Source organism: Engystomops pustulosus, chromosome 3 (assembly GCF_040894005.1).
Source record: "Engystomops pustulosus chromosome 3, aEngPut4.maternal, whole genome shotgun sequence".
Lineage (NCBI taxonomy): Eukaryota > Metazoa > Chordata > Amphibia > Anura > Leptodactylidae > Engystomops > Engystomops pustulosus.
This window is the reverse complement of record NC_092413.1, coordinates 24,411,371-24,436,826: the sequence shown is the minus strand read 5'-3', so window position 1 is coordinate 24,436,826 and position 25,456 is coordinate 24,411,371. Positions and strand designations below refer to the sequence as shown.

General features: G+C 43.8%; 2 protein-coding genes across 2 annotated transcripts; both read left to right on the top strand.

Moving 5' to 3' along the window:
- Positions 1 to 347: 347 nt before the first annotated feature.
- On the top strand, positions 348 to 23,274 carry LOC140122841 (uncharacterized). Its single transcript, XM_072144088.1, has 10 exons — positions 348 to 450; positions 955 to 1,010; positions 2,479 to 4,560; positions 6,204 to 6,326; positions 14,368 to 14,501; positions 18,248 to 18,415; positions 19,665 to 19,844; positions 20,005 to 20,611; positions 22,193 to 22,303; positions 23,048 to 23,274. Exons 1-10 carry the CDS (start codon positions 440 to 442, stop codon positions 23,272 to 23,274), a joined length of 3,699 nt encoding a protein of 1,232 aa, XP_072000189.1. The 5' UTR covers positions 348 to 439.
- Positions 7,803 to 10,052, top strand: LOC140120771 (uncharacterized). The gene is made up of 2 exons (XM_072139715.1): positions 7,803 to 7,806; positions 8,320 to 10,052. The coding sequence occupies exons 1-2, from the start codon at positions 7,803 to 7,805 to the stop codon at positions 10,050 to 10,052; spliced, it is 1,737 nt and encodes a 578-aa protein (XP_071995816.1).
- Positions 23,275 to 25,456: the final 2,182 nt, after the last annotated feature.

The window sequence follows — 25,456 nt, the reverse complement described above, 5'->3', positions numbered from 1 at the left end:
ACAGTAAGCATATTTTTATATAACGCTTCATCACAATCTACCAAGAACAGCTCCACATATGGTATAGTGGCCGTACTTGGTATTGCAGCTCCAACCTATTCACTTGAATGGGATATTAGTACATACAGATCATATGACTGACAGACGTGACATCACACCTGAGTTTACCAAATGTCTGACCCCATTTTGATATATATTCAAATACCCCTTTAAGTACAGAAATCCTATACAATATACTGGATTGGAATCAAATCAATTAAAATAATTTCTATTCTTCTTCTTCTTGTGACAAATTTCAGCTCTAGGGAGGACGTTCAACGCCAGACTGCGGGATATTCACTTTTTAAAACTTCTTCCATAAAATCGAAGTTTTTGTTCGAGTCGAGAGATCTCAAATATCACAATACTGAAGTTCCCAGAGATATTATACCTGTCAAGAATGATGTGTTGGTAAGTCTAGGCTGCCGGATTATTTTATGATTTCTCTGTTATATGGAGGATCTGTCATAGATACCAGGATGACAGATGGGGATAATATACTATTACAGGTGGAGTCCATCAATGGCCACATATCACCTGTCACTTCCTTCTTGTCACACATAGAAGCCAAATAGGTAGAATATCCCCCTATCCTATAGAAAAGCCATAAATCCAAGAAGTATTAGGCTTTATTGACAATTCCATATTGAAAATCATAGGGACACTGAATTTACCCGATTAAAATACCAGCCCCCTCGGGTAGGGGCTGAAATGTCCTTTCTACAATTCCCTATTTTATGTGAAATCTTTCCTGTTTACCTATAAAGAAAAATCTTCCCCAAAGTCATATGCAAATTAGATGAGAAGAGTCATTTTTTTGCCTAAAATGAGTCAAGTTTAGAGAAGGGAACCAATATGTGTATCCACCTCATAAATACTGTTCCTAAAGATTGTTTTTCCTTCTTTTTTTTCGAGGATTTCCTTGGTCTTCTTGACCTGGACATCAATGATCGGACATTACGTGTTAGCAGGTAAAAACAATATTTATAGCGGTTATTATATGAGCTGTAATTTAGGTAAATGGTTTAATATAATCCATAAATATTTATGTATAAGACCTTCTATGATGTAGACAATTTAAAACAATGTAAGAGTCAAATAGACATTGTAAGAGTCAGTGTAATTGACTTAATTGACTAAAAACATCCTTAGATACATTCTATATGTGATAAACATGGCCACTCCCTTCTTAAAAACTCTTTACAGACCTAAAGGTCCTGTAATGAGTCCCTGGTTAGTCCCCTCTGTCTCTGTCATTGGTTAGTTCCCTCTTGCTCAGGCACCTCCCACAGAAATGAAGGTGCCTGAGCAAAGATTCCTAGTGCTCCTGCATAGGAGTGTTAGTACAGATTTTATCTGCCTGTATATTAGAGGGGTTGGCTAATTTAAAAGGGTTATACAAGACCATAATAGGGACACCCATATTATACTCAGCCTGATAAAATTTGCTGTTCCCCACTGGGAGAGGTGGGTCATATGCCCCCGAGACAGCAGGATTCAGGACTTAATGTGATGTCCTGTGTCCTGCTGGCTCCAACTGGTGATAGGGGTTGTGCAGACATCCCTGCTTGTGCCATAAGCCATCAGGACAAGGGATGTCACAGTACTCAGGGGAGTTCGGGAAACTTTATTAGGGTAAGGCTACATTCACACAACGGACCCCAGATGAGCACACGTCACCGCACTGGAGAGGAGGAGAGGTGAGCGCTGCTCCCTCCTCCCCTCTACATAAGAAATAGCACTGCACGGCTGTTCTTATGGCCAAAGATATATTTTTATTTTGTGGTGACGGCATGGTATGGTGAGCACACATTGTGCTCGACATAGAGAAAATGTTGCAGGAACTTCCATAAATCATCAAGACTTAATTTTAATTGTAGATTAAAAAGTTGTACAAACGTCATGGTCACACTGGACTTGACCTACGTGTTTCGAACTGGGTGTTCCTTATTTACCGTGCCCGGTACGGCGACGTATATCCAGATGAAAACTTGTAGCCGGATATACGTCCCCACAAAGGCCATCTGAATGAGTCTTGTGTGTACGACCCTAAAAAAGTTTCCTATAAGTGGCCAACCCCTTAACCTGTTCTACCTGTCCCAACCTGATTCTATTAACTAACCAGGTCCCTTTCTGTCCCATTTATGCTGCATATCAGTGTCTCAGCAGCCAACACTAAACTGAGACGACTCTATGTAAGCAACCTGGAGGTTATCTGCGGCAGAGACCTGACCCCTGTATGGGGTTAAAGGGTGAAAACCAGGGGATGACTAGGACAAGACATTCAAGTGTAGCCGCACAGTGAGGCCATAGTCTGGATACTTTCTGGATTTCCCCTTGTACATGACCAATATAATGTGTACAATTTATGGATTGACTTCTAACCCCTCTTATATATCCACCACATACTAGAATAATCCATTCTGCTTTCTGTTTCAGCCAATGACCTGTGCACATCCAAAGGTCTTCATTGTCACAAAGACGCAGACTGCTTAAGCACCGCTTCTGGGGACTATTTTTGCATTTGTAGAGACGGATATTCGGGTAGTGGAGAAGTATGTGCTGACATTAATGAATGCACCACCTCAGTGCACCGGTGCCACCAACAAGCCACGTGTACAAACACCATTGGCAGCTACTTGTGCCAGTGCAAGGCTGGTTACACCGGAGATGGCTTTAATTGCTCGGACATTAATGAATGTGCCAGCGGTAATGGAGGATGCCACTCCGACGCGGTTTGTACCAACACACCTGGAGATCGGACTTGTGCATGTAAGACGGGTTATACAGGGAACGGAGTCAATTGCACGGACATCGATGAGTGTAAAAAAGCCAATTTATGCCACTGGAACGCCACTTGTACCAACAACCCTGGGTCATATGTGTGCACTTGTAATTCTGGGTTCAAAGGCAATGGTAACTATCTGTGCCTGGATGTAGATGAATGCACAGACACGCCTGGGGTTTGCGCTCGCGCTTTTGGATTCACCGGTTGCAAAAACCTTCCAGGATCTTATCAATGTACATGTCCGTCCGGGTACGAAAATACGGAAAACAGATGTGCGGATATTGATGAATGTGCCAACCGCATATGCAGTCCATTCTCCATCTGTACCAATTCTCCGGGGTCTTATAGTTGTGTGTGCAGAGAGGGTTTCAATGGCAATGGCTTGACTTGTGTAGACATTAACGAATGCATGATGGGCAACAAATGCCACCTGCAGGCCAACTGCGCCAATTTCCTGGGTAGCTATAACTGTACTTGCAAACGCGGGTTCTTTGGTAATGGATTTGCCTGTTCTGATATAGATGAATGTCTACAGGATAACACGTGCCCTAGTGAAGCCACCTGCCGCAACACAGAAGGATCCTTCCAGTGTGAATGCGCACCAGGTTACATGATAAACCAGAGTCGATGTGTAGATATTGATGAATGCGGTATCGGGATATGTAGTCCGTCAGCTTCTTGCCTAAATTTTCCCGGGACGTATAGATGTACATGCAAAAATGGTTTTACTGGAGATGGAATAACCTGCACTGATATAAATGAGTGTGTGCAAAACAATGGAGGGTGCCACGCCAATGCCCTATGTACCAACCTTCCCGGATCTTTCTCTTGTGGCTGTTTAAGTGGATATTCTGGTGATGGCGTCAAACAATGTGAGGATATTGATGAATGTGCGCAGAATAAAAGCATCTGCCAATACGGAGCTTCTTGTCTGAACACGCCGGGCTCCTACCGCTGTCTTTGTGCCACTGGTTTTCAAGCCATTAACAATACAATTTGCCAAGATATCGACGAATGCAGGACGGTGGCTGGGGTGTGCCAGCTCAATGCCCAGTGCTATAACACGTTTGGGTCATACTATTGTGAATGCAGGTCTGGGTTCAGTAATAACAATGGACTGAGCTGTAATGACGTTGACGAGTGTCTGACCGGCCCCTGCCATGGACAGGCCACGTGTACCAATACGTTCGGTTCATACGATTGCATTTGCAACAAAGGGTTCGAAGGAAACGGGTTCAACTGCTCCGATATCGATGAATGCAAGAACTCGTTGGCGTGCCATGAGAATGCCCGGTGCTCCAACTTTCCAGGAAGTTATAGGTGTCAATGTTTTCCAGGGTTTACCGGCGATGGATTTCTATGTGAAGACATCAATGAATGTTCTTCGCTCAGCAATCCTCCATGTACGAATGGCACCACATGTATCAACTCACAAGGGTCCTATGTCTGCTCCTGCTTAAACGGAACCCTAGCCCTCAATGGCACCTGTGTCCAGCCGTCTTCTGCCGCCTGCAAGCCGTCCTGCCACGCCAAGGCCCTGTGTCATGCCACCGCCATGGGATACAAGTGCGTGTGTGATGTCGGATTTCAAGGAAATGGCGCAGACTGTAAAGACATTGATGAATGCATAGAAGACGTGTGCAAGGATAACACAACGATCTGCGTGAACACCGTGGGGTCATATATGTGCATCTGTAAGCCAGGCTTCCGGTTTAACAACTCTCGGTGTACAGGTAAGGAAAAGGAAGGGGGGGGGGGGTGCAATCAAAAATAATATAACACAGTAAGAACTGAACATCTACAGACTAAGGGCGCGTTCAGTTTTTCAGATGCAGTTTTCAAAGCCCAAAGCAGGTGTGGATGATAATATGTGTGAGAACATATCACTGAAAGGTTCTACTCCTTTTTTCACTCCACTCCTGGTTTTGACATCGAAAAACTGAAAGTTTTAACGCACCCTGTGAATGTGCTTGTGAATCTTAGAGGGAATCGGTCACAAGGATTTACCCCACTGAACTACTAGTCCCCTCAGGTAGGGTATGAAATGTCTTTTCTTGAATTCCCTCATTTATGTGAAATCTCATCCATTTACCTATAGACAAAAAATTGTCCCCAAAGTCAGGCAAATATGACTCTTCTCACCACATTTTCACATGAAATGAGGCAAGGTTAATAGTTGCAGGGGGAGTGTCACTTCATTATCTTTGGTTGTGTAGTAGAAACATCCCTTTTCATCCTATTAAAGATAAGAATCTCAACTTTTAGATCACATCAGGCATTTGTCTTTGAGAGATACAGAACAGGAGATACAGGCAGCAAAAAGCATAAATGGAAATGTAAGATGCAGATAAAGATCCATTACCCACCTATTTTGTACCTGTATCTCTGGTTTTTCAGCCTCACAGAACCCAAATCTTGAGAGATGAGATTCTTATCTTTAATATGACACCAGTAGCATGTTTCTGGGTGCTATAGAACCAAAGATAGGGGTTCCAAAGTGAAATACCCCTGCAACCACTAAACTTGACTCATGTCATGTGAGAAGAGTCATATTTGCCTGACTTTCGGGGAGGTTTAAGTAAATGGGTGAGATTTCACATGAAAGAAGGAATTCTGGAAAGGATATTTCATACGCACCGTGAGGGGACTGCTACTTTAGTGGGGTAAAACCTGGTGACAGGTTCCCTTTGGAGGGATTCGCCACAAATAACTATTGATTCCCAATCTGATGTCCGTCTGATGCTCCCATTCAATTTCAGAAGCTTTTTTAGACATTAATATCATGTTGCTCATCAGTTCAGGCAACCAAATTTTTAGCCTCTATTCTCCTGGTTCTGGTTTAACCCCAGTCTTCACCTTGATGTCAAGGTGTTTCAATGGCATTTTACACCCTAATGAAAGGGCTTGTACCAGGTTTGTTATTCCCTATCCATGGGGGTGTGACTGTCGGGACCTGCACCAATCACAGTAATGGTCCAAAATGAGAACAAGGGTCCTATTCTCACTACATAATGGAGTGGCAGGTCCAGCAAGCACCCTGATGCTCCATTCAATACTATGGGCGCATTGGAAATTGGAATCTCAAATATATCCAGCACTCTCTGTCACTGGCAATGTGAGTGCCAGACATACCTGAGCGCTGTGCTCGGCAATTTCCTAAGCTCCCATACTAATGAGTGGAGCCATAGGATACATGCTTCACTTGCAATTAGCGAGAACGGGACAATAGTAGAGGAAAAAAATCAAACTTAGTGCCAGTTAGTCACATATATCGTTAACCTAGTTTGGAGTAACGATGTGTAAAGGGTAGTGTAACGTGTAACATACCGCACATGTATATATCATGTAATGACCTGCTGTCCCTCTGATTTCACAGACATTGATGAATGCACCTCCGATACCCACAATTGTCACGCTATGGCTGAATGTTACAATACGTTTGGTGGTTTCGAATGCAAGTGTAAAAATGGATATCAAGGGAATGGAGTAAATTGTACAGGTGAGTCCAGAATGTGCTGATGTCATGAAATCATTGAATCTATCACCAGGGTTGTGATTTTTAGCTGGTGACAGTTTCCAATAGCCAGTGCCATTCTGATTTAAAAAAAATGTCTTTGTCAGCATTCTGAATCATTTTAGTACTTTATAGAAGTTTATTTCACATTACCTGGTCAGGGAATCCCGGAGGGGCTGCAGCAGCCTGTGTGTGTCTCAGTCTCCTGATGCATTTTTCCTTTCTTTCACACCATCCCCCTCCCTCCCCTGCCTGCTCAATGCACATGAAAGATAATAAGAGCTGGATGAGTATAAAGGAGACTGACACAGGCTGCAGCTGCCCCCTCCCACCCCCCTGGTACTCACCACACACTGCTGGCAGGGAGCCAGGTAATGTGAACTAAACTTATATATAGTACTGAAATGATTCAGAATGCTGACAAAGACCTTTTTTAAAAATCAGGATAGCATAAGCTATTGGAGCCTATCATCAGCTAAATTTCACATTCCTGGTGACAGGTTCCCTTAAAGATCTGATGGTAAAAATATGATAAAGACATTTTAATATATAATGTTTTTATACAACTGCTGTGCCATAAAAACGGGTAAGAACCCGTTACCTATTTTAGGGATTTGTTAGCTGTTGGTTTAGGATGTGCTGAATTGGGGAGATCTAAGACCATTTCTATCGCTGCATGAGAATTCTTATGCAATCACCTGATAACATAGATTTCATTAATGGTCATTAAAACAGTCGAAATAGTAGAATAAGAAGTAGGAATTAGACTTTACACTGCAGGGAATTTTGGTGATGTATCCACTATATTTAGTATGGATCCTGTAATAACAGTGTAAACATCACTGTGAACAAAATCTTAACAAAATCTCCAAATCACTTTGATTGTGAATTACATTGAAGCAGAATTTGTGCCTTTAGTTAGACAGGAGGAATATATCAGCAATGGCTCATGATGGGGCTCATTTACTAAGGGTTTCGACGGGTTATTTCCGTTTTGCGCCGAATTGTTCCGGGTTTTTTGCGCACGCTATCGGATTGTGGCACATCGGCGACAGCTTGCATGCGTCAGAAATGGGGGGGTGTGGCTGATTGGACAACCCGACAGATACGGACAAACCGCGGAATTTAAAAACGGAAATGTGTCGCAAGATCAGCACTCACATGCACCAGGACAAAGAAGGTGAACTCCGGCGGACCTTGGCGCAGCAGCGACGATGCAGGAACTTGGGTGCACGACCATAGTGAATCGCGGTAGACCCGAATCCTCGAAGGACAACGCACCGCGGGAACGCGACAGGACCGGTAAGTAAATCTGCCCCAATATATTTGTGTAAAGTACATATGTATACAGTGTACATCACATATGTTAAGGTTTTCTGTAACTGAATCTGATATTGTATCTGTGATTTTCTGGTATCACAAGTTTTGAGATGTTTTAACACTTACATCACCAATCTAATGATGAGTAATGATAATACTATAAAGTATTATTACTTTATTTGTGCCATAATAAATAACTTTTTGGTTGTGTTCTGTAGACCAGGAAACTTCTATTTCTAGAAATTGTTTTAATCTTCTCAAACACTATAAAAACAGGAACGCCGTGTTATACCGTGCCCATTGCGGTACCTTCAGATTATTATACATTACATTGTCCTCAGCTAATTTTCCGTACATACACATCATAATAATTAGTTATCAGTTTATTAGCACTAATTAGTAATTCAATAACCTGTAGCTGCTAGTCAAAATACAATTTTTCCTCCGAATGGAGCTACTAAGGTGCCCATTACAGTGCCTCTTGTTTAGTGTGCCAGACAATACAATGAATGCTTTATCCTATTATGTTGCACAAATTAGTACTTTTTTTGTATATATTCGTTGTGTTATTTGCTGCTCATTGAAATCTGTGATCTACATGTAATTCGTTTGGAGCATGTCACAATGTCCTGACACTTATTTTGGTAACAAATTATAGACATTGATGAATGCCAGACAAAAAATGGAGGATGTCACCTGATGGCTACCTGCACAAATACTCCTGGAGGCTACAACTGCTCATGCCTGCAAGGTTTCATGGGAGATGGCATGGAATGCTGGGACATTGATGAATGCCAGGACTATATGGGCATCTGCAGTAATTATTCACTATGTACCAACACGGCGGGTTCCTACCACTGTACCTGTTTCGGAGGATTTCAGGGAGATGGTGTTTTGTGCTCTGATGTCAATGAGTGTTCGATCGGACATGTTTGTGGTAACAACTCCTACTGCGAGAACACTTTTGGCTCCTATATGTGTAGTTGCGAAGAAGGATTTGCACTTGCAAATGGCATCTGCACTGATGTGGATGAATGCTTCAACCAGACCTTCTGCCATGCCAATGCCAGCTGCACCAATACACCTGGTTCATTTCTATGCAGGTGTGAATCGGGTTTTAGTGGAGACGGCGTAACCTGCACGGATATCAATGAGTGCGACCTTGAACCCTTTGCGTGCCCACAAAATTCGACCTGCTACAATAGCGTCGGCTCCTATGACTGCATATGCTGGGAAGGTTACGAAACCAATGGGACCGCTTGCAATGACGTAGATGAATGCCTAAATCCGAGCAGGTGCCCCCTTTATAGCTTATGTATTAACTACCCCGGATCTTATTCGTGTCCCTGTATTAATGGCTACACCGGAAACGGCTCGTATTGCGAAGATGTAGACGAATGTACGCAAGAGAACGTAACAGGGATTTGTCACAATGGTTCTCAATGCATCAACACCATCGGCTCGTACATATGTCAATGCCCCGTGGGTTACGACTATACTACGGATCTCTGCGTAGACATTGACGAATGTGCTCTGGGTATATATAATTGCAGCGTAAACGCCATATGCGCGAATTCTATCGGATCCTACATTTGCCAGTGTAAGGAAGGCTTCATCCACGATGGTACAAGTTGTGTAGACGTTGATGAATGTCGGTCCAATAACACCGGCTGTGATGGACAGGCCTCCTGTACCAATACGCCGGGATCCTATAGTTGTACGTGTCATCCCGGATTCACTGGAAACGGCCAAAAATGTGAAGACGTTGACGAATGTCTGAACGGCACGGCCTGTCGCTACTATCACATGGTGTGTCACAACTCACCCGGCTCTTTCTATTGTCTCTGTGACAAAGGATACAAAGCCCAAGGCTATTCCTGCGTAGATATCGATGAATGCCTCAACACAACCCTCTATTGTGACTCCTCAGCTATTTGTGTCAATGCTCCCGGATCCTATTATTGTACTTGTCCCCCGGGGTACATCCAAAAAGCCAACGCATGCCATGACCTAGATGAATGTACTACGACTCCCAGCGTTTGTCCCAGGCAGGCGCTATGTGTGAACACTCCGGGATCCTTCTTCTGTAGATGTGCGGAAGGTTTCGTGTCCAGTGGAGGGATCTGCACAGATATTAATGAATGCCGGACAGCAGACAGCGGCTGCCACGTACAAGCCCTCTGCGAGAACACAATAGGAAGTTTCAGCTGCAAATGCAAATCTGGTTATCAAGGAAATGGGCAGAATTGTGAGGATATTGATGAATGTGCATCTCCAGATGTTTGTGGGGAAAAGTCCACGTGCTACAACTTACCGGGATCATATGATTGCAGATGTCAAAGCAGCAGCTGTCTGACCAGTGCAAACTATGGTGTGTGCAACTCATTGTAATTATTAATAGGTAACCAGATCTACAGGCAGCATGTTATAGAGCAAGAGGAGCTCAGTATATTGTACATAGAGTCCTATCAACAGGCAGCATGTTATAGAGCAGGAGGAGCTCAGTATATTGTACATGGGGTCCTATATACAGGCAGGATGTTATAGAGCAAGAGGAGCTCAGTATATTGTACATAGTGTTCTATATACAGGCAGCATGTTATAGAGCAAGAGGAGCTCAGTATATTGTACATGGGGTCCTATATACAGGCAGCATGTTATAGAGCAGGAGGAGCTCAGTATATTGTACATGGTGTCCTATCTACAGGCAGCATGTTATAGAGCAGGAGGAGCTGAGCAGATTGTACATAGAGTCCTATCTGCAGGCAGCATCTTATAGAGCAGGAGGGCCGGATTAAGGTTGGTGGGGGCCCCTGGGCGCAAAATATGGTGAGGGCCCCCATTGAATGAAGTCCGGATAGGGAACAGCAATCGCTATATACTGTTCCCCATCAATAACTATATACAGCTCACAGTAATCACTATATACAGCTCCCCCAGCAATCACTGTATACAGCTCCCCCAGCAATCACTATATACAGCTCCCCCAGCAATCACTATATACAGCTCCCCCAGCAATCACTATATACAGCTCCCCCAGCAATCACTATATACAGCTCCCCCAGCAATCATTGTATACAGCTCCCCCAGCAATCACTGTATACAGCTCCCCCAGCAATCACTATATACAGCTCCCCCAGCAATCACTATATACAGCTCCCCCAGCAATCACTATATACAGCTCCCCCAGCAATCACTATACACAGCTCCCCCAGAAATCACTATATACAGCCCCCCTAGCAATCACTATACACAGCTCCCCCAGCAATCACTGTATACAGCTCCCCCAGCAATCACTATACACAGCTCCCCCAGCAATCACTATACACAGCTCCCCCAGCAATCACTATATACAGCTCCCCCAGCAATCACTATATACAGCTCCCCCAGCAATCACTATATACAGCTCCCCCCAGCAATCACTATATACAGCTCCCCCAGCAATCACTATACACAGCTCCCCCAGCAATCACTATATACAGCCCCCTAGAAATCACTATATACAGCTCCCCCCAGCAATCACTATATACAGCTCCCCCAGCAATCACTGTATACAGCTCCCCCAGCAATCACTATATACAGCTCCCCCAGCAATCACTATATACAGCTCCCCCCAGCAATCACTATATACAGCTCCCCCAGCAATCATTGTATACAGCTCCCCCAGCAATCACTATATACAGCTCCCCCAGCAATCACTATATACAGCCCCCCTAGCAATCACTATACACAGCTCCCAGCAATCATTGTATACAACTCCCACAGCAATCACTGTATACAGCTCCCCCAGCAATCACTATATACAGCTCCCCCAGCAATCACTATATACAGCCCCCCTAGAAATCACTATATACAGCTCCCAGCAATCATTGTATACAGCTCCCCCAGCAATCACTGTATACAGCTCCCCCAGTAATCACTATATATAGACCCCCAGCAATCACTGTATACAGCTCCCCCAACAATCACTATATACAGCCCCCCCAGTAATCACTATATACAGCTCCCACAGCAATCACTGTATACAGCTCCCCCAGTAATCACTATATACAACTCCCACAGCAATCACTGTATACAGCTCCCCCAACAATCACTATATACAGCTCCCCCAGCAATCACTATATACAGCCCCCCTAACAATCACTATATACAGCTTCCAGCAATCACTATATACAGCTCCCCCAGTAATCACTATATACAGCCCCCCCAGCAATCACTATATATAGACGCCCTAGCAATCACTATATACAGCTCCCCCAGCAACCAATACACACTTCTCCCCGCAGTAACCACTATATACAGCCCCCCTATCAATTATTTTATACAGCTCCCCCAGCAATCGCTATATACAGCTCCCCCAGGAATCACTGTATACAGCTCCCCCAGCAATCACTATATGCAGCTCCCCCAGCAACCACTGTATACAGCTCCCCCAGCAATCACTGTATACAGCTCCCCCAGCAATCACTGTATACCGCTCCCCCAGCAACCACTGTATACAGCTCCCCCAGCAATCACTATATATAGCTCCCCAGCAATCACTATATACAGCTCCCCCAGCAATCACTGTATACAGCCCCCCCAGCAATCACTGTATACAGCTCACCCAGCAATCACTGTATACAGCTTCCCCAGCAACCACTGTATACCGCTCCCCCAGCAACCACTGTATACAGCTCCCCCCAGCAACATCTATATACAGCTCCCCCAGCAATCACTGTATACAGCTCCCCCAACAATCACTATATACAGCTCCCCCAGCAATCACTATATACAGCCCCCCTAACAATCACTATATACAGCTTCCAGCAATCACTATATACAGCTCCCCCAGTAATCACTATATACAGCCCCCCCAGCAATCACTATATATAGACGCCCTAGCAATCACTATATACAGCTCCCCCAGCAACCAATACACACTTCTCCCCGCAGTAACCACTATATACAGCCCCCCTATCAATTATTTTATACAGCTCCCCCAGCAATCGCTATATACAGCTCCCCCAGGAATCACTGTATACAGCTCCCCCAGCAATCACTATATGCAGCTCCCCCAGCAACCACTGTATACAGCTCCCCCAGCAATCACTGTATACAGCTCCCCCAGCAATCACTGTATACCGCTCCCCCAGCAACCACTGTATACAGCTCCCCCAGCAATCACTATATATAGCTCCCCAGCAATCACTATATACAGCTCCCCCAGCAATCACTGTATACAGCCCCCCCAGCAATCACTGTATACAGCTCACCCAGCAATCACTGTATACAGCTTCCCCAGCAACCACTGTATACCGCTCCCCCAGCAACCACTGTATACAGCTCCCCCCAGCAACATCTATATACAGCTCCCCCAGCAATCACTGTATACAGCTCCCCAGCAATCACTATATACAGCTCCCCCAGCAATTACTATATACAGCTCCCCCAGCAATCACTGTATACAGCTCCCCCAGCAACCACTGTATACAGCTCCCCCAGCAACCACTGTATACCGCTCCCCCAGCAATCACTGTATACAGCTCACCCAGCAATCACTGTATACAGCTCCCCCAGCAACCACTGTATACAGCTCCCCCAGCAACCACTGTATACAGCTCCCCCAGCAATCACTGTATACAGCTCCCCCAGCAATCACTATATACAGCTCCCCCAGCAATCACTATATACAGCTCCCCCAGCAATCACTGTATACAGCTCCCCCAGCAATCACTATATACAGCTCCCCCAGCAATCACTGTATACAGCTCCCCCCAGCAATCACTATATACAGCTCCCTCAGCAATCACTATATACAGCCCCCCAGCAATCACTGTATACAGCCCCCATCAATCACTATATACAGCCCCAGCAATCACTGTATACAGCCCCAAGTAATCACTATATACATCTCCCCCAGCAATCACTATATACAGCTCCCCCAGCAACCGCTGTATACAGCTCCCCCAGCAATCACTGTATACAGCTCCCCCATCAATCACTGTATACAGCTCCCCCAGCAATCACTGTATACAGCTCCAACAGTAATCACTATATACAGCTCCCCCAGCAATCACTGTATACAGCTCCCCCAGCAATCACTATATACAGCTCCCCCAGCAATCACTATATACAGCTCCCCCATCATCCACTATATACAATTATGCGACCGCCCGAAACGCCCACATTTGGTGGGGCCCCCTTTAAGGGCAAAGAGGCCCCTTTAGAGCAGGAGGAACTGAGCAGATTGTAAAAAGTTATCTGTTTATGGGATTGTTAACATCTCAATTTGATGTACGACTATTGTAGCACCTCCCCATGCAAATTACACATGTGCTTATTTCTACAAGCAGCGCCATCCTTGTCCATAGGTAGAGATGAGACCTGATGGGCAGGTTCGGGTCTGGTCGCCTGATCCCGAAATATTGCTGCATTGGCACCCCATGGCCAATACTAGCCATGACTAGTGAGGGACCACAATTTGCTGGATTAGCTATTCGGCCATCAATCAGTCAGATGTCCGCTTCCGGCAACCGAACCCGACCATTGGGTCCAATCATCTCTATCCACAGGTTATTCCTGAGCTCTTATACCAGGCACAAGACCAAGTGTGGAGCTGTTTCTGGAAAATGATTAAGAATCCGCTGAAAAATTACTATATAACCAATCACCTAATATATTCCACATCAGCAATGTTTTATATTGTATCTTTATTTTTAACTAGAAATGTTACTGTATCCATTTGGAGGTGATGTGGGAGACAGAAAGATCACAGCAACAGGCAGAGACGTGAATTCTCCTTACATTACTCCACCTATGGGATTCCCTTTCCTTGGGCAGATGTATCATAAAATCTATGTAAGTATCATGGAATCTCAGTACTGTATTTTTTTAACCCATGTTAAAGGGATGGTCCCAGCAATTAATGTTTTCCACTTTCTTATATGCCGATGAGTGTCAGGTGAGCATTCGTCTATTTACTGTCAGCGACAAACAATATAATAAGCTGATCAGAGCTAATTTAAGGGTCTCAGTCTGGAGGATCTGTCCCATCCTGCAATACACAGCCAATACATTGATGTAATTCCTATTTTGCCCTGTGGTGGCACTGCAGGCAGGGGCAGATCAAGACTGCAATGGACCCTGAGATGTATGAAAATTGTGGGCTCCCCATCTATCTATTTGTTTAAATGGGTTGACACCTACCTGGATACCTAGGTATCCGAAATTAGAGGGCTCTGAGTGCTCCCTCCGGCACCCGTGCCATAGGTTCGCCACCACTGCTCTAGGGACTTAGTCTATCCAATGGGAGAATCCAATACAATAAGAATATGCCAAAGTCAAATAGTCACATACAGTACGTTACAAGTTTGTCTCCTCTGAGGCTTCTCTATGATAGGAGCAAAGGTGTAGTAATTGGGGCGTTCTGATCCCCACCCCTTTAATCATCTGGGGTCTCATAGTGCTGAACATTTGTAGGACCCCTTCTTGATATGTCCTGTAGGGAAGGTTAGCTGTTTGTTACAGTAATCTCGGAAACCTTCACGTGACTGGTATTTGATGTCGGTCTAATTGCATTTTACCTCCTAATTCTATTATGGCAGTTTCCTAGTTACATTTGGTCCCTGGTTCTCATGTGCACTTAGCCTAATGGACAGATGAGCGGCTCCGATGACGCCAGCGATTACACAATGAACTAGAAATGATACAAATACACCGCATTGGAAAACAGGCAATTTCTGGATAAATATGTTCAGCCTCTGAGAAATATCAATAGCAGATGATGAGAGGCGCTTTACTTGCTTAGCTCGGAGTTAAGTAGTATGTTTTAGTGGTTATGACATTATTGCCGTATCCCTAATGCATTCCATAATGGATGGAAATGTCTTGTGAATTGCCGCTATTTCTTTGACTACATCTTATGGCCCCGCTCAGCTGTAAGTAATGGACTGAATGGCGCACCCGCTGTCGCCTCGTTATTTGACAAAATTAGGTAAAGAAGGAATTTTAGGAAACTGGATATTTACTGCATTGTACAAATAGGAGATTGAGAAAAGAAATTGTTACTCCAATGCATCTTGTATGTAAAATGAAACAACTCTGTAAATTGCTTTGGTTACAAAGAACCTATTGTGTGTACGGCTGCTTTACACATTCATGAATCTAAGCAATCGAGCTCTTACTATAGTTATATCCAATGCATTTGTCATCTACTCTTTCCTAATGAAAAGAAGTAGGATTTCAGGATCAGAATACACTGGGTTTCTTTGTAGTATGTTACCAGGGAGACACATAGGTGAGCATTCACTACACCCTTAAAATGGACCTGAAACTTAAACTAACCCACCCTAACTAAACATACCTAGAACTATCCCCATATTGTTCCTCCCTATGCCTGAAAAGTTTCACATTCAGTTTAAAAGTTGCATTAGAGATATAAAACTATAGAACTACAGCCTTAAAATGAATCTGTCATCAGGTCTGTGTCACTAGTCCTGTCACTACTACCTGTTGGAGCAGCTCACAAGGATCCCATCCCAGCCTTTATCTAGTTATTTCATACATTATTCATTGTAAAATCATCTATACTTTATCATGTAAATGAGGCTGGTCACATGGTCAGAGGCAGTGATCTCACCCCTGTTCCCCCTCCCCTCTCCTCCCCCTGCTCATGTCTGTCTGTAATGTATAGTAAAGCATGGCTAGTGTGTGTGCTGCATCTGCTGACATGCTGCATCCTCCTAATATACAGGTGAGAGACACAGACTTCAGCTACACATGAATCTGCTGTAACATGGCTGCCTGGAGCTGCTGTATCTCTCCTATACACACACATGCACACACAGGCTGCAGGGGGTGTGGCCACCAGCACCAGGAAGCACACCATTATACAGCCTCACACCATTATACAGGCTGTCAGTCAAGCACTGTGCCTCCCACTCATGAATAGAGTGGACAGCTTGAATATGCTAATGCTTCATTGGACATTTCACAGGTCATTTGCATACAGCTTTAGGACCTCATTGCTTAGGTTTGCAGGCATGTAGAGGGACAATGAAGGGATAGAGGTAATGCTCTCTAATGGCAGTTTATGAAAATATATTTAGTTTAGGGGGGTTATTTTGCATGACGGGTTCTCTTTAAAAGAGAACCTTCACTTAAACTAACCCACACTAACTAAACATATCTTTGAAAACTGCTACTATGCAGCAGTAGAACTATCCCCATATTGTTCCTCCCTATGCCTGAAAAGTTTCCCATTCAGTTTAAAAGTTGCATTAGCGATATGTCTATGATACTATTAAAAAAAAGTTTTTACTGTAAGAGCAGTGAGACTATGGAACTCTCTGCCGCAGGAGGTTGTTATGGCCGACTCTATGTACATGTTCAAGAGAGGCCTGGATGCCTTTCTGGAGAGAAAAAATATCACAGGTTATGGGGATAAAACATTTATTTAATTCAGAAAGGATGGACTTGCGTCTTTTTCCGGCCTTATATACTATGATGATATAAAACTTAAAAGGGAAACGGCCACTTAAACTAACCCAAGCTAACTATACATATCTTTGAAAACTGCTATTATACAGCAGGACAACTATCCCTATATTGTTATTCCCATGCCTGAAAAGTTCCACATTCTGTTTGTAAAGTTGACTTGCCATCTATGCACATTCATGTTCTTCTAGCTAAGCCGTGTGTTCAGCTTTCTGATTGACATTAGGGGGGCACATTTACTTATCTGTCCGAGGAGTTCACCGGAAGTGCATTTCTCCAACGATAATGCACTCTGGCGTGATTCACTAAGATCGTGCGCCCGATATCCTGCATGTGTCGCTTCCCCACTCAGGTTCGCCGGAGTTCACCTTCTTCTTCCCAGTGTATGTAAGTGCATGTCTTGCAACACAATTTTAAAGTTAAATCTCACGCTCAGTCTGAATCCATCGGATCCTTCGACGGCCCGCCCCCCATTTCTGTCGCATGAAAGCTGGCGCGATTGCCCCAAAATCGGATTGCATGCGACACAATCCCCTTCTAAATACCTGTCCCAGTTGTGCAATACGTGAAAATGTTGGGAAGTCCGAGGGAAATGTGATCCGCGGACCCTTAGTAAACAAGCCCCTAGGTATGCTTTCTCTTCAGCCGAGTAAACTCAGCTCTGCTGCATCATTAGGAGAGAGAGGTGACTGAGAGGGTTGAGAGAGAGGATTTCTGTATATGATGAGGGGAATGACATGATTGTACTAGACAAAGCTCAGAGGAAAGACGATAATTGGACTTCAATGGGGTTCTTTACATATATGGTCAACTTTTAAACATACTATGGAACTTTTTAGGCATGGGGAATAACAATATGGGGATAGTTGTACTGCTGTATGATAGCAGTTTTCAAAAATATGTTTAGTTAGTTTGGGTTAGTTTAAGTGACAGGTTTCCTTTCAGTGAGTGATTCTGATAATTATATTTGTACAAACATTAGATTATAGAGATATGTAGCTTGGTAGAATAGCAGAGGTCAAATTTCCAAATATTAAAAGCAATTAGGTGATAAAAAATGTGATAAAAATATTAAAAATGAGTAAATAACCAATGGTGTTTCTTTTCAGTTTTCAGACAATGGATTGGTCCAGTTTCAGCCTGTAAACATCAACGAGAAATATTTGTTTCCAAATCCCTTTGGAAAGAGGTTTCGGGGAGATGAGAAGGCAGCCATGCTTGCAGTCTTCTGGGACGATGCTGACCTCACTTTGGGAAATGGGGCCCTGTGGTACCAGGTTTGTGCCTTATTTGTCTTTTGCAACTTAAAGGGGATGTCCTAAGATTAAGACATAACTGGTTTCTTCCAAAAACAGCGCCACACCTGACCGTGGTTTTTGCTGATATCGCAACTCAGTTGCATAAAGACGAATGAAGCTTAGTTGCAATACCAGACACTACCCATGGTCAGGAGAGGAGCTGTTTTGGGAGGAAACCAGTCATATTTTTCATCCACCGGACGACTCCTCCGGAAAACAAATATTTGACCATCTCAACCTCTTTATCCTTTAATAGATGTCGGGTGGGTGGTGCAAGAGGATTGATCCAGCCCAGGACCTCCCAATTGACAGTAGAGAGTCTTAGAGAGAATTTTTACTGATTTGACAGGTCCTTCCTAACTTGTCAGTATAGAGAAGTATCAGATGGAGGGTGGCTGGATAACTAAAACCATTAAAAATGTCTTCCTCTGTTTCCATCTGTCCATCAGGAGTTACAATAGTGCAACTCGTAAAGGGACTTAGTCACCAGGTTTCACCCCACTTAAATTACTCTCCCCCTCAGGTAGGGTATGAAATTGACTTTCTAGAATTCCCTCTTTTATGTGAAATTTCACCCATTCGCCTATGAAAAATGTCCTCCAAAGTCATGTGAAAATAAGGTGAGGAGAGTCATATTTTGCCTGAGATGAGTCAAGTGTAAAGACTGCAGGAAGGACATCAATTCAGATCTCCCGATCTTCGGTTCTATAGTATCTGGAAGCCTACTTTTGGTGTCATAAAGATAAGATAAGATAGCATACAGGTTGTGCTTATTTGACTTGATCATAAAGTTGGAATTTGCAATCTGCAGCCAGTTGCTGTCTCTTTTAACTACTTGTATCTCAGGTTCATTGTCTCACAGAATCATAAAAGATCTGAAATATGAGATTTTTATCTTTAATATGACATCAACAAGCATCTAGGTGCTTTAAAACTGAAGATAGGGACGTCTGAAGTGACCCTCCCTCTCCAGCCTCTAAACTTGACTCATCTCTTCTCTATGACTCATTTCCACATGACTTGGGAGGAAAAACTTTTAATCGGTAAATGGGGGAGATTTCACAAAAAAGAATGAATTCTAGAAAGGACATTTCATACCTTTCCTGAGAGGGCTGCTAGTTCAATGGGATAAAATACGGTGATAGTTTCCCCTTAAGCATGCACTGCTTTGATAAATGAAACACCGTATTCACATTTCATTTATTCCATTTTATGTTTTCGTATGAAGGTATATTCCGAGAAAGATCAGAAAAACTTCTACTCGCAACTAATATTCAGCAGAACCAATAATGAAGTGAACAGTTATTTCCGTAAGAATCTTACCACCAACTTTACAGCAAAATGGATCCTGAAGATAACATGGGACCAAGTGTTACCAGTATCCTTCCAAAAAGTCGCCTTCAATGAGGTAAAAGACTTAGATTATTTCGACGCAACTAAAACTTAAAAATTTAAGCATTCATTTTTGCAGAAGCCTTTATTGAAAAAGTTGTCCCAATGTCTAGAAAATCTGATCTAGTAAGTATATAACCCTAATAATCTTACTATGCCTTCTCTGTATCTTGTAGACTAACACCTTCCAGTGTGTGCTGACCACCGATGGGACCTTGTCCTTTGCCCTAATAAAATATTACAACATGTCCTGGGGTCCTGCACAAAGAGTCTATCACCGAGCATTAATTGGATACACCAATGGAGAAGGCATCTACTTCAACGACCCCCAGGCACTGAAGAACAATACGTATGGACCAGGAGGGATATATCGTCCGGACAAGGTTCTGGGAAACACTAATAAAACTGGTATTTGGGCCTACTGGTTAGATGCCCCGGCCAACCCCAACATAACCATCTACCAGAGTAAGTGCTGGAGCTGGTATTACTCTGAACCAGACGGCTCCTGGTGGGATGTGGGGCTTCCATCGTGTCCGTGCCTCAAATCTCAAGCTGCTAAAGATTACACGTTCACTCCAGAGATCCTTCCATCCACCAGCAAAGACCTTGTTATGACATTACGGAGATTACAAAGTAACGGAACGGTGTTTCAGTCTACTCTACCCAACCAATACAGCGCTGGGCGACGGTGCGTGTATGACTCTGATGGCTACCTGAGAGGTGGCTTCACTGACCGATACTTTGCACGGGACTCTTATGTCAATGGGATTCAGGATCACATAAGTAAGTGTGTTGGATAGTAGTCTTCTGAGTGATGGTAGATATCCAAAAATATCTTAATTGTTTTGCTGGGTGGGAACAGGACTATGCTTTAAAGGAGTAGTCCTTGACATGTGGAAATTAGACACCTCAACTAACGCAATGTTTTGTGTGTGGACAGGAAGTAATTTCTTCATTCATTTCTACGGCAGTCTCGATATGAGTTTTACAAGAATTAACAGCAGGGGTGCATCAGCCATGAGGAAAGTTGAGCCTCTTGCCTCAGGAGGCACCACCTGCAGAAAGATGGGGGGGGGGGCAGCATCAGAGGCCACAAATCAGGATCTGCCCCTTAAAAATAGTGTCGCTTCACACTTTTTGGCAGCATTGCTGTGAGACTCTACATGGAGAACGCACTTACTAAAAACAGACCTGATACATTACTATTGGCTGGGGGGGGGGGGGTTGCTGTTCTATAGCTCACCCCAGGCAGTGGAGAGTTTAGGTTAGGTTCAGCCCTGATTTACAGACAAAGGGAATTTTTTAGCCGACCTAAGAGGTTGCGTCTGCTGGAGATTGCACTGATAAGACGCAATATTACACTAAGCTAAGAGGAGCTTTTTCTATGGTGTGTTGTGTTGGGCATGTTAGGAGGTACGGAGGGGATCGTCTAAGGAACTGTCCAGTGGACATGTGCCTTTCCAATGAGTAGGTTCTAAGAACATGTGGTGCCTCTATATTGACTGGGGACTGACAGATACTAGAAGGAAGGCAGCAAGCACCCCAAACATCAACGAAAAGTTGAGGGGGAGTTTATTTTATGTGCAGCAACGTTTTGGTGTAAAACATCTTTGTCAAGGACTTGGAGCGATTGTTTTCTTCATGTACCTACCTCTCCTTATCAGGATCTTGGGCACTGTGCTGCCTTGGATCGAAAAATAGTTTGATAGATAATAGTTCAATAAAGCAATGTGCGGGTATTTTATTCACCCGGAATGGAAAAAAAGAAACACTTCATTTCCTTTCCGAAATGTTGCCTTTTTGGGTGAATAAAATACCCACACGTTGGAGCACATACGGTATGTGTGTATAATACTCTGTGCACCAGATTCATTAAGAACGTGCGCCAGAAATCATGAATGTGTCGCTACCCTGACAGAGTTCACCAGAGACAGAGACCCCACTGATCAGCAAGTTAAGCCCTATGTTGTGGATAGGGCCTAATTTGCTTTGTGGGACAGCCCCTTTAAGGAAAGTTACAGTTCTAGGATTCAGTGGCGTAAGTAGAAGCTCCAGTGCAAAGTCTGTGTCAGGCCCTGACTATAATGTTTGATGTATAGCACTAGTCTTCTCATATGGGAAAGTGACACCTTATGGGCCCCCTAAACCTCTTGGGCCCGGTTGTGACCACACCTTCTGAACCCCCCTTAATAGACACCCCTGATAGGAACCAAAACACAACAAATAAAATAAATCCCTTGTGCAGCAGTTTCCTTTGGTGCTGCAGATTTTCTCTTCATTATACAAAGATAGTTCCACCCTCCAGTAGTAGATGCTACACTGTGTAATACTACTAGGTCTCTACGTGTCTTCCTGTCATTACAGAGAAGGATCTTCTGCCTTTCCTGTGGTGTTGTACTAAATCTCCTTTGTGCCATCTTTATTATGAGAGAAGGCCTCTTGATACCTGCACTGAGTATTCTTCTCCAGGGTTGGGTGAGTCTTTGTTAATCTTCATATTGGGGTGGAATTGGAAACAAACATTGTTGCTTTTTATTTCTGAGGATTAATTGTATGAAGTAATCTGCTGGGCTCCCCCTAGTGGTAGCATCTGGTATTCAGAATGTTATCATTTATCATTTCTATGTATAGATAATGGATAACATCCACACATAATGGGGGTCATTTACTAAGGGCCCGATTCGCGTTTTCCCGACGCGTTACCCGAATATTTCCGATTTGCGCCGATTGTACCTGAATTGCCCCGGGATTTTGGGCACGCGATCCTATTGTGGCGCATCGGCGCTGGCATGCACGCGACGGAAATCGGGGGGTGTGGCCGAACGAAAACCCGACGTATTCGGAAAAACCGCCGCATTTAATAACCGAAAATGTGTCGCTTGGGAAGCGCTTACATTCAGCTGGTCCAGCTCGGTGTATTCCGGCGCGTTCAGATGATTTTCAGCGCAGCAGCGCCACCTGGTGGACGGCGGAGGAACTACATTCATAAATCCCGTCCGGACCCGAATCCTGTTCAGAGAACGCGCCGCTGGATCGCGAATGGGCCGGGTAAGTAAATCTGCCCCAATGTGTGGGAAGGTCAGTATTTGGAGGGGTCCTGTCTGTACCTAGTACGAGCTACATATATATATAGTGTTGTATAATAATGTTGTATTGTGATTTCTATAGAACATGAAGACTTCCTATGTGATAGATTTAATGTCCCTTCTATATCCCCAGGTCTGGTTTATGGAACGCTGCATTTCTTCATGTTTGATGGACAAGAATACACATTTAAAGGTCTGGGAGAGTTTGTCATTGTCAGGTTGTCCTCTGCCCTGGGAGCCAATGTTTTCACTCTTCAGGGTCAGACTGAGAGACGTCTAACAGACAGTGGAAATACTAATAGCACGGCGCTGGTCCGAGTGGCGGCGTTCTATCAGGGCACCTTGAAGGTATGTGACTGACTACTAGACAGAACGGATCTATAGAGATGTCCTCACACCAGTAATTCCCTGCTCTCTCACAGGTACAATGGAGGATAGCGGACAACAAGAAAGACTTGAATGTTTTTGTAGACGAAAAATTGGTTGAATTCCAGAAAGGTAAAACATGCAATTCATAAAACAGGATCTTATGGGCTAGTCAGAATTAGAGATGAGGTATTTGCTTTTAAGTTTGGGGTTTTGGTTCCCCCTATTGGCTAGGATGTTCCCTTGGCCAATTATAGTCCTGGCTAGTTGTTAGGAGCATCAATTTGCCTGATCGGTTTGGGAATATGTCCGAGTCCAAATGCAAAATCTGGGTCCAAGTCATGTAGAGAAATGAAGACCCTCCTACACCAGATCCACAAAAAAATCCATCAGAATATCCATGGTAAGGCTTCACACAGATTATCTGTTGTGGATATCCATCGTATGGTCGTTTTCCCATGCGGGAGACATGCCCTATATTCCAAGTGGAATCCGGGAACATGCAAATGGGAATAAAGGACATTTTGGTCAAAATCTACATCAGATTACACAAAAATCTGTGATTTTGCATATCACTGCATATTTAAATGTGGATTTGGTCACAATTTTAATGTATGGTGTGGGGTCCTCAGTTCGAATTTCCAACCTTACTCATGTAAAATCCAGTTTTGATCAGGAAATAGCATTGAACTGAGTATTTACCCCCCTAAATTACCCATGGAAGAGGCTAATGTCACCACAGAAGGGTTTTTACCCCATTACCCAGAGGTTTTGATTTCAGGGGTAAACTGCAAAATCTTCCCATGTGTAATATTTTCAGGACATAAATGATATCCTATTCTTTGTAGATGTCATGTACTTCAGCCAGAATAGCTTTGCACTCCTCAAACTGGAGGACAGGCGGATGGTGGTGGTCTACAGCTGTGGTCTGCAGGTGTCTGTGGCTTTGGGCGAAGGAGCGATTTTACAAGTTCTGGTGAATTTGCCTCAGATGTTCCTGCACAAAACACTTGGACTTCTGGGATTATGGAGCACCAAGAGATCAGATGACTTCACACAATCTAACGGATATGCATTGTCCTTCCAAGAGGGCAGCATGCCAACTGAGGAAGTCCTGTACAGTTTTGGCCTGTCATGTAAGCTTTGGCTAATGGGTGATGCAGTGCATAATGGGGTAGCAATGTTTTTTTTTTAACATTAACTGTATGCTTACCTATCCGCAGCTCCTTAGTCTCTTGTCTTGTACGTTTACCTCCTACTCTTCTTCAGCGTGTGCTCCTGTCTACTGTGTTCTGAGCAACACTGAAAAGACACGGCAGCAGACAGTGGAATAGATAAACTTAGCAAGATCACCCTGTACACGTACACAGCAGCTTCTCTGACACTGTCTGCTGCTGGACAGGGTCAGAGAATATTGACAAAACACACGTTACTTCCGTTCTGTGTACATTAAAATCGTCAGCTAGCGGGAATGATATCTCAGCAATTGTGGGGACCAGAAGAAATGTATTTAAATCACAATACATTTCCCAACAACGTGTTTGATTTATAAAGTACTAGTATTCCCCCCCCCTTTTTTTATAATTCATGTGTTGTCCCTATTTTATTCCTCTTGAAAATGTATATATAATTGAAAAGTCATGGTTTTCATGGTTAGACTATGTCCTACGGAAGGCCGTATCTACCCCCAAGGATCAGCAAGGTAAAGCAAAGAAAAAGAGAGCAGAATTGGGGTAACAGACTGGCAACAAAATCTTTGAAATAAATAACAGGTCTGTGGCTATCTGTTGTGGTAGCATCTTCAGCCCAGGACCAGGGGCCTCTATGTGACTGGGATTTGTATGCTTTTTTAGAGGAGCTGGATGAGCTCTGCTGCATGGGCAGCTGAATTTGGTGCACACTTCTGAGTGCCATTGATATTCCAGAACTTTGGCCCAGGTACAAGAAAGTTTGCTTCATTTCTGTTGCCACCCATGAACGTAGACCTTCACCAAATATGTAAATATTAAAAGTGGTGATGAGCTGGACTTTCTTTATGAGGAGGGTCTTAATTAGTTGACATGAACCTAGAAAAACACCTCCAGTGCGTCTCTAGTTAGAAGCCGTACTCCAGACTCCACTTTTGTGTCTAACTTTTATGGAATTTCATTAGTTTTCTGGCTTTATACATTTTTGA

Coding starts and splice junctions, on each gene's coding strand:
- LOC140122841 (XM_072144088.1), top strand. Junction 18,416..19,664: donor ATGGGGCCCTGTGGTACCAG/GTTTGTGCCTTA, acceptor TTTCGTATGAAG/GTATATTCCGAGAAAGATCA. Junction 19,845..20,004: donor AAAAAGTCGCCTTCAATGAG/GTAAAAGACTTA, acceptor TGTATCTTGTAG/ACTAACACCTTCCAGTGTGT.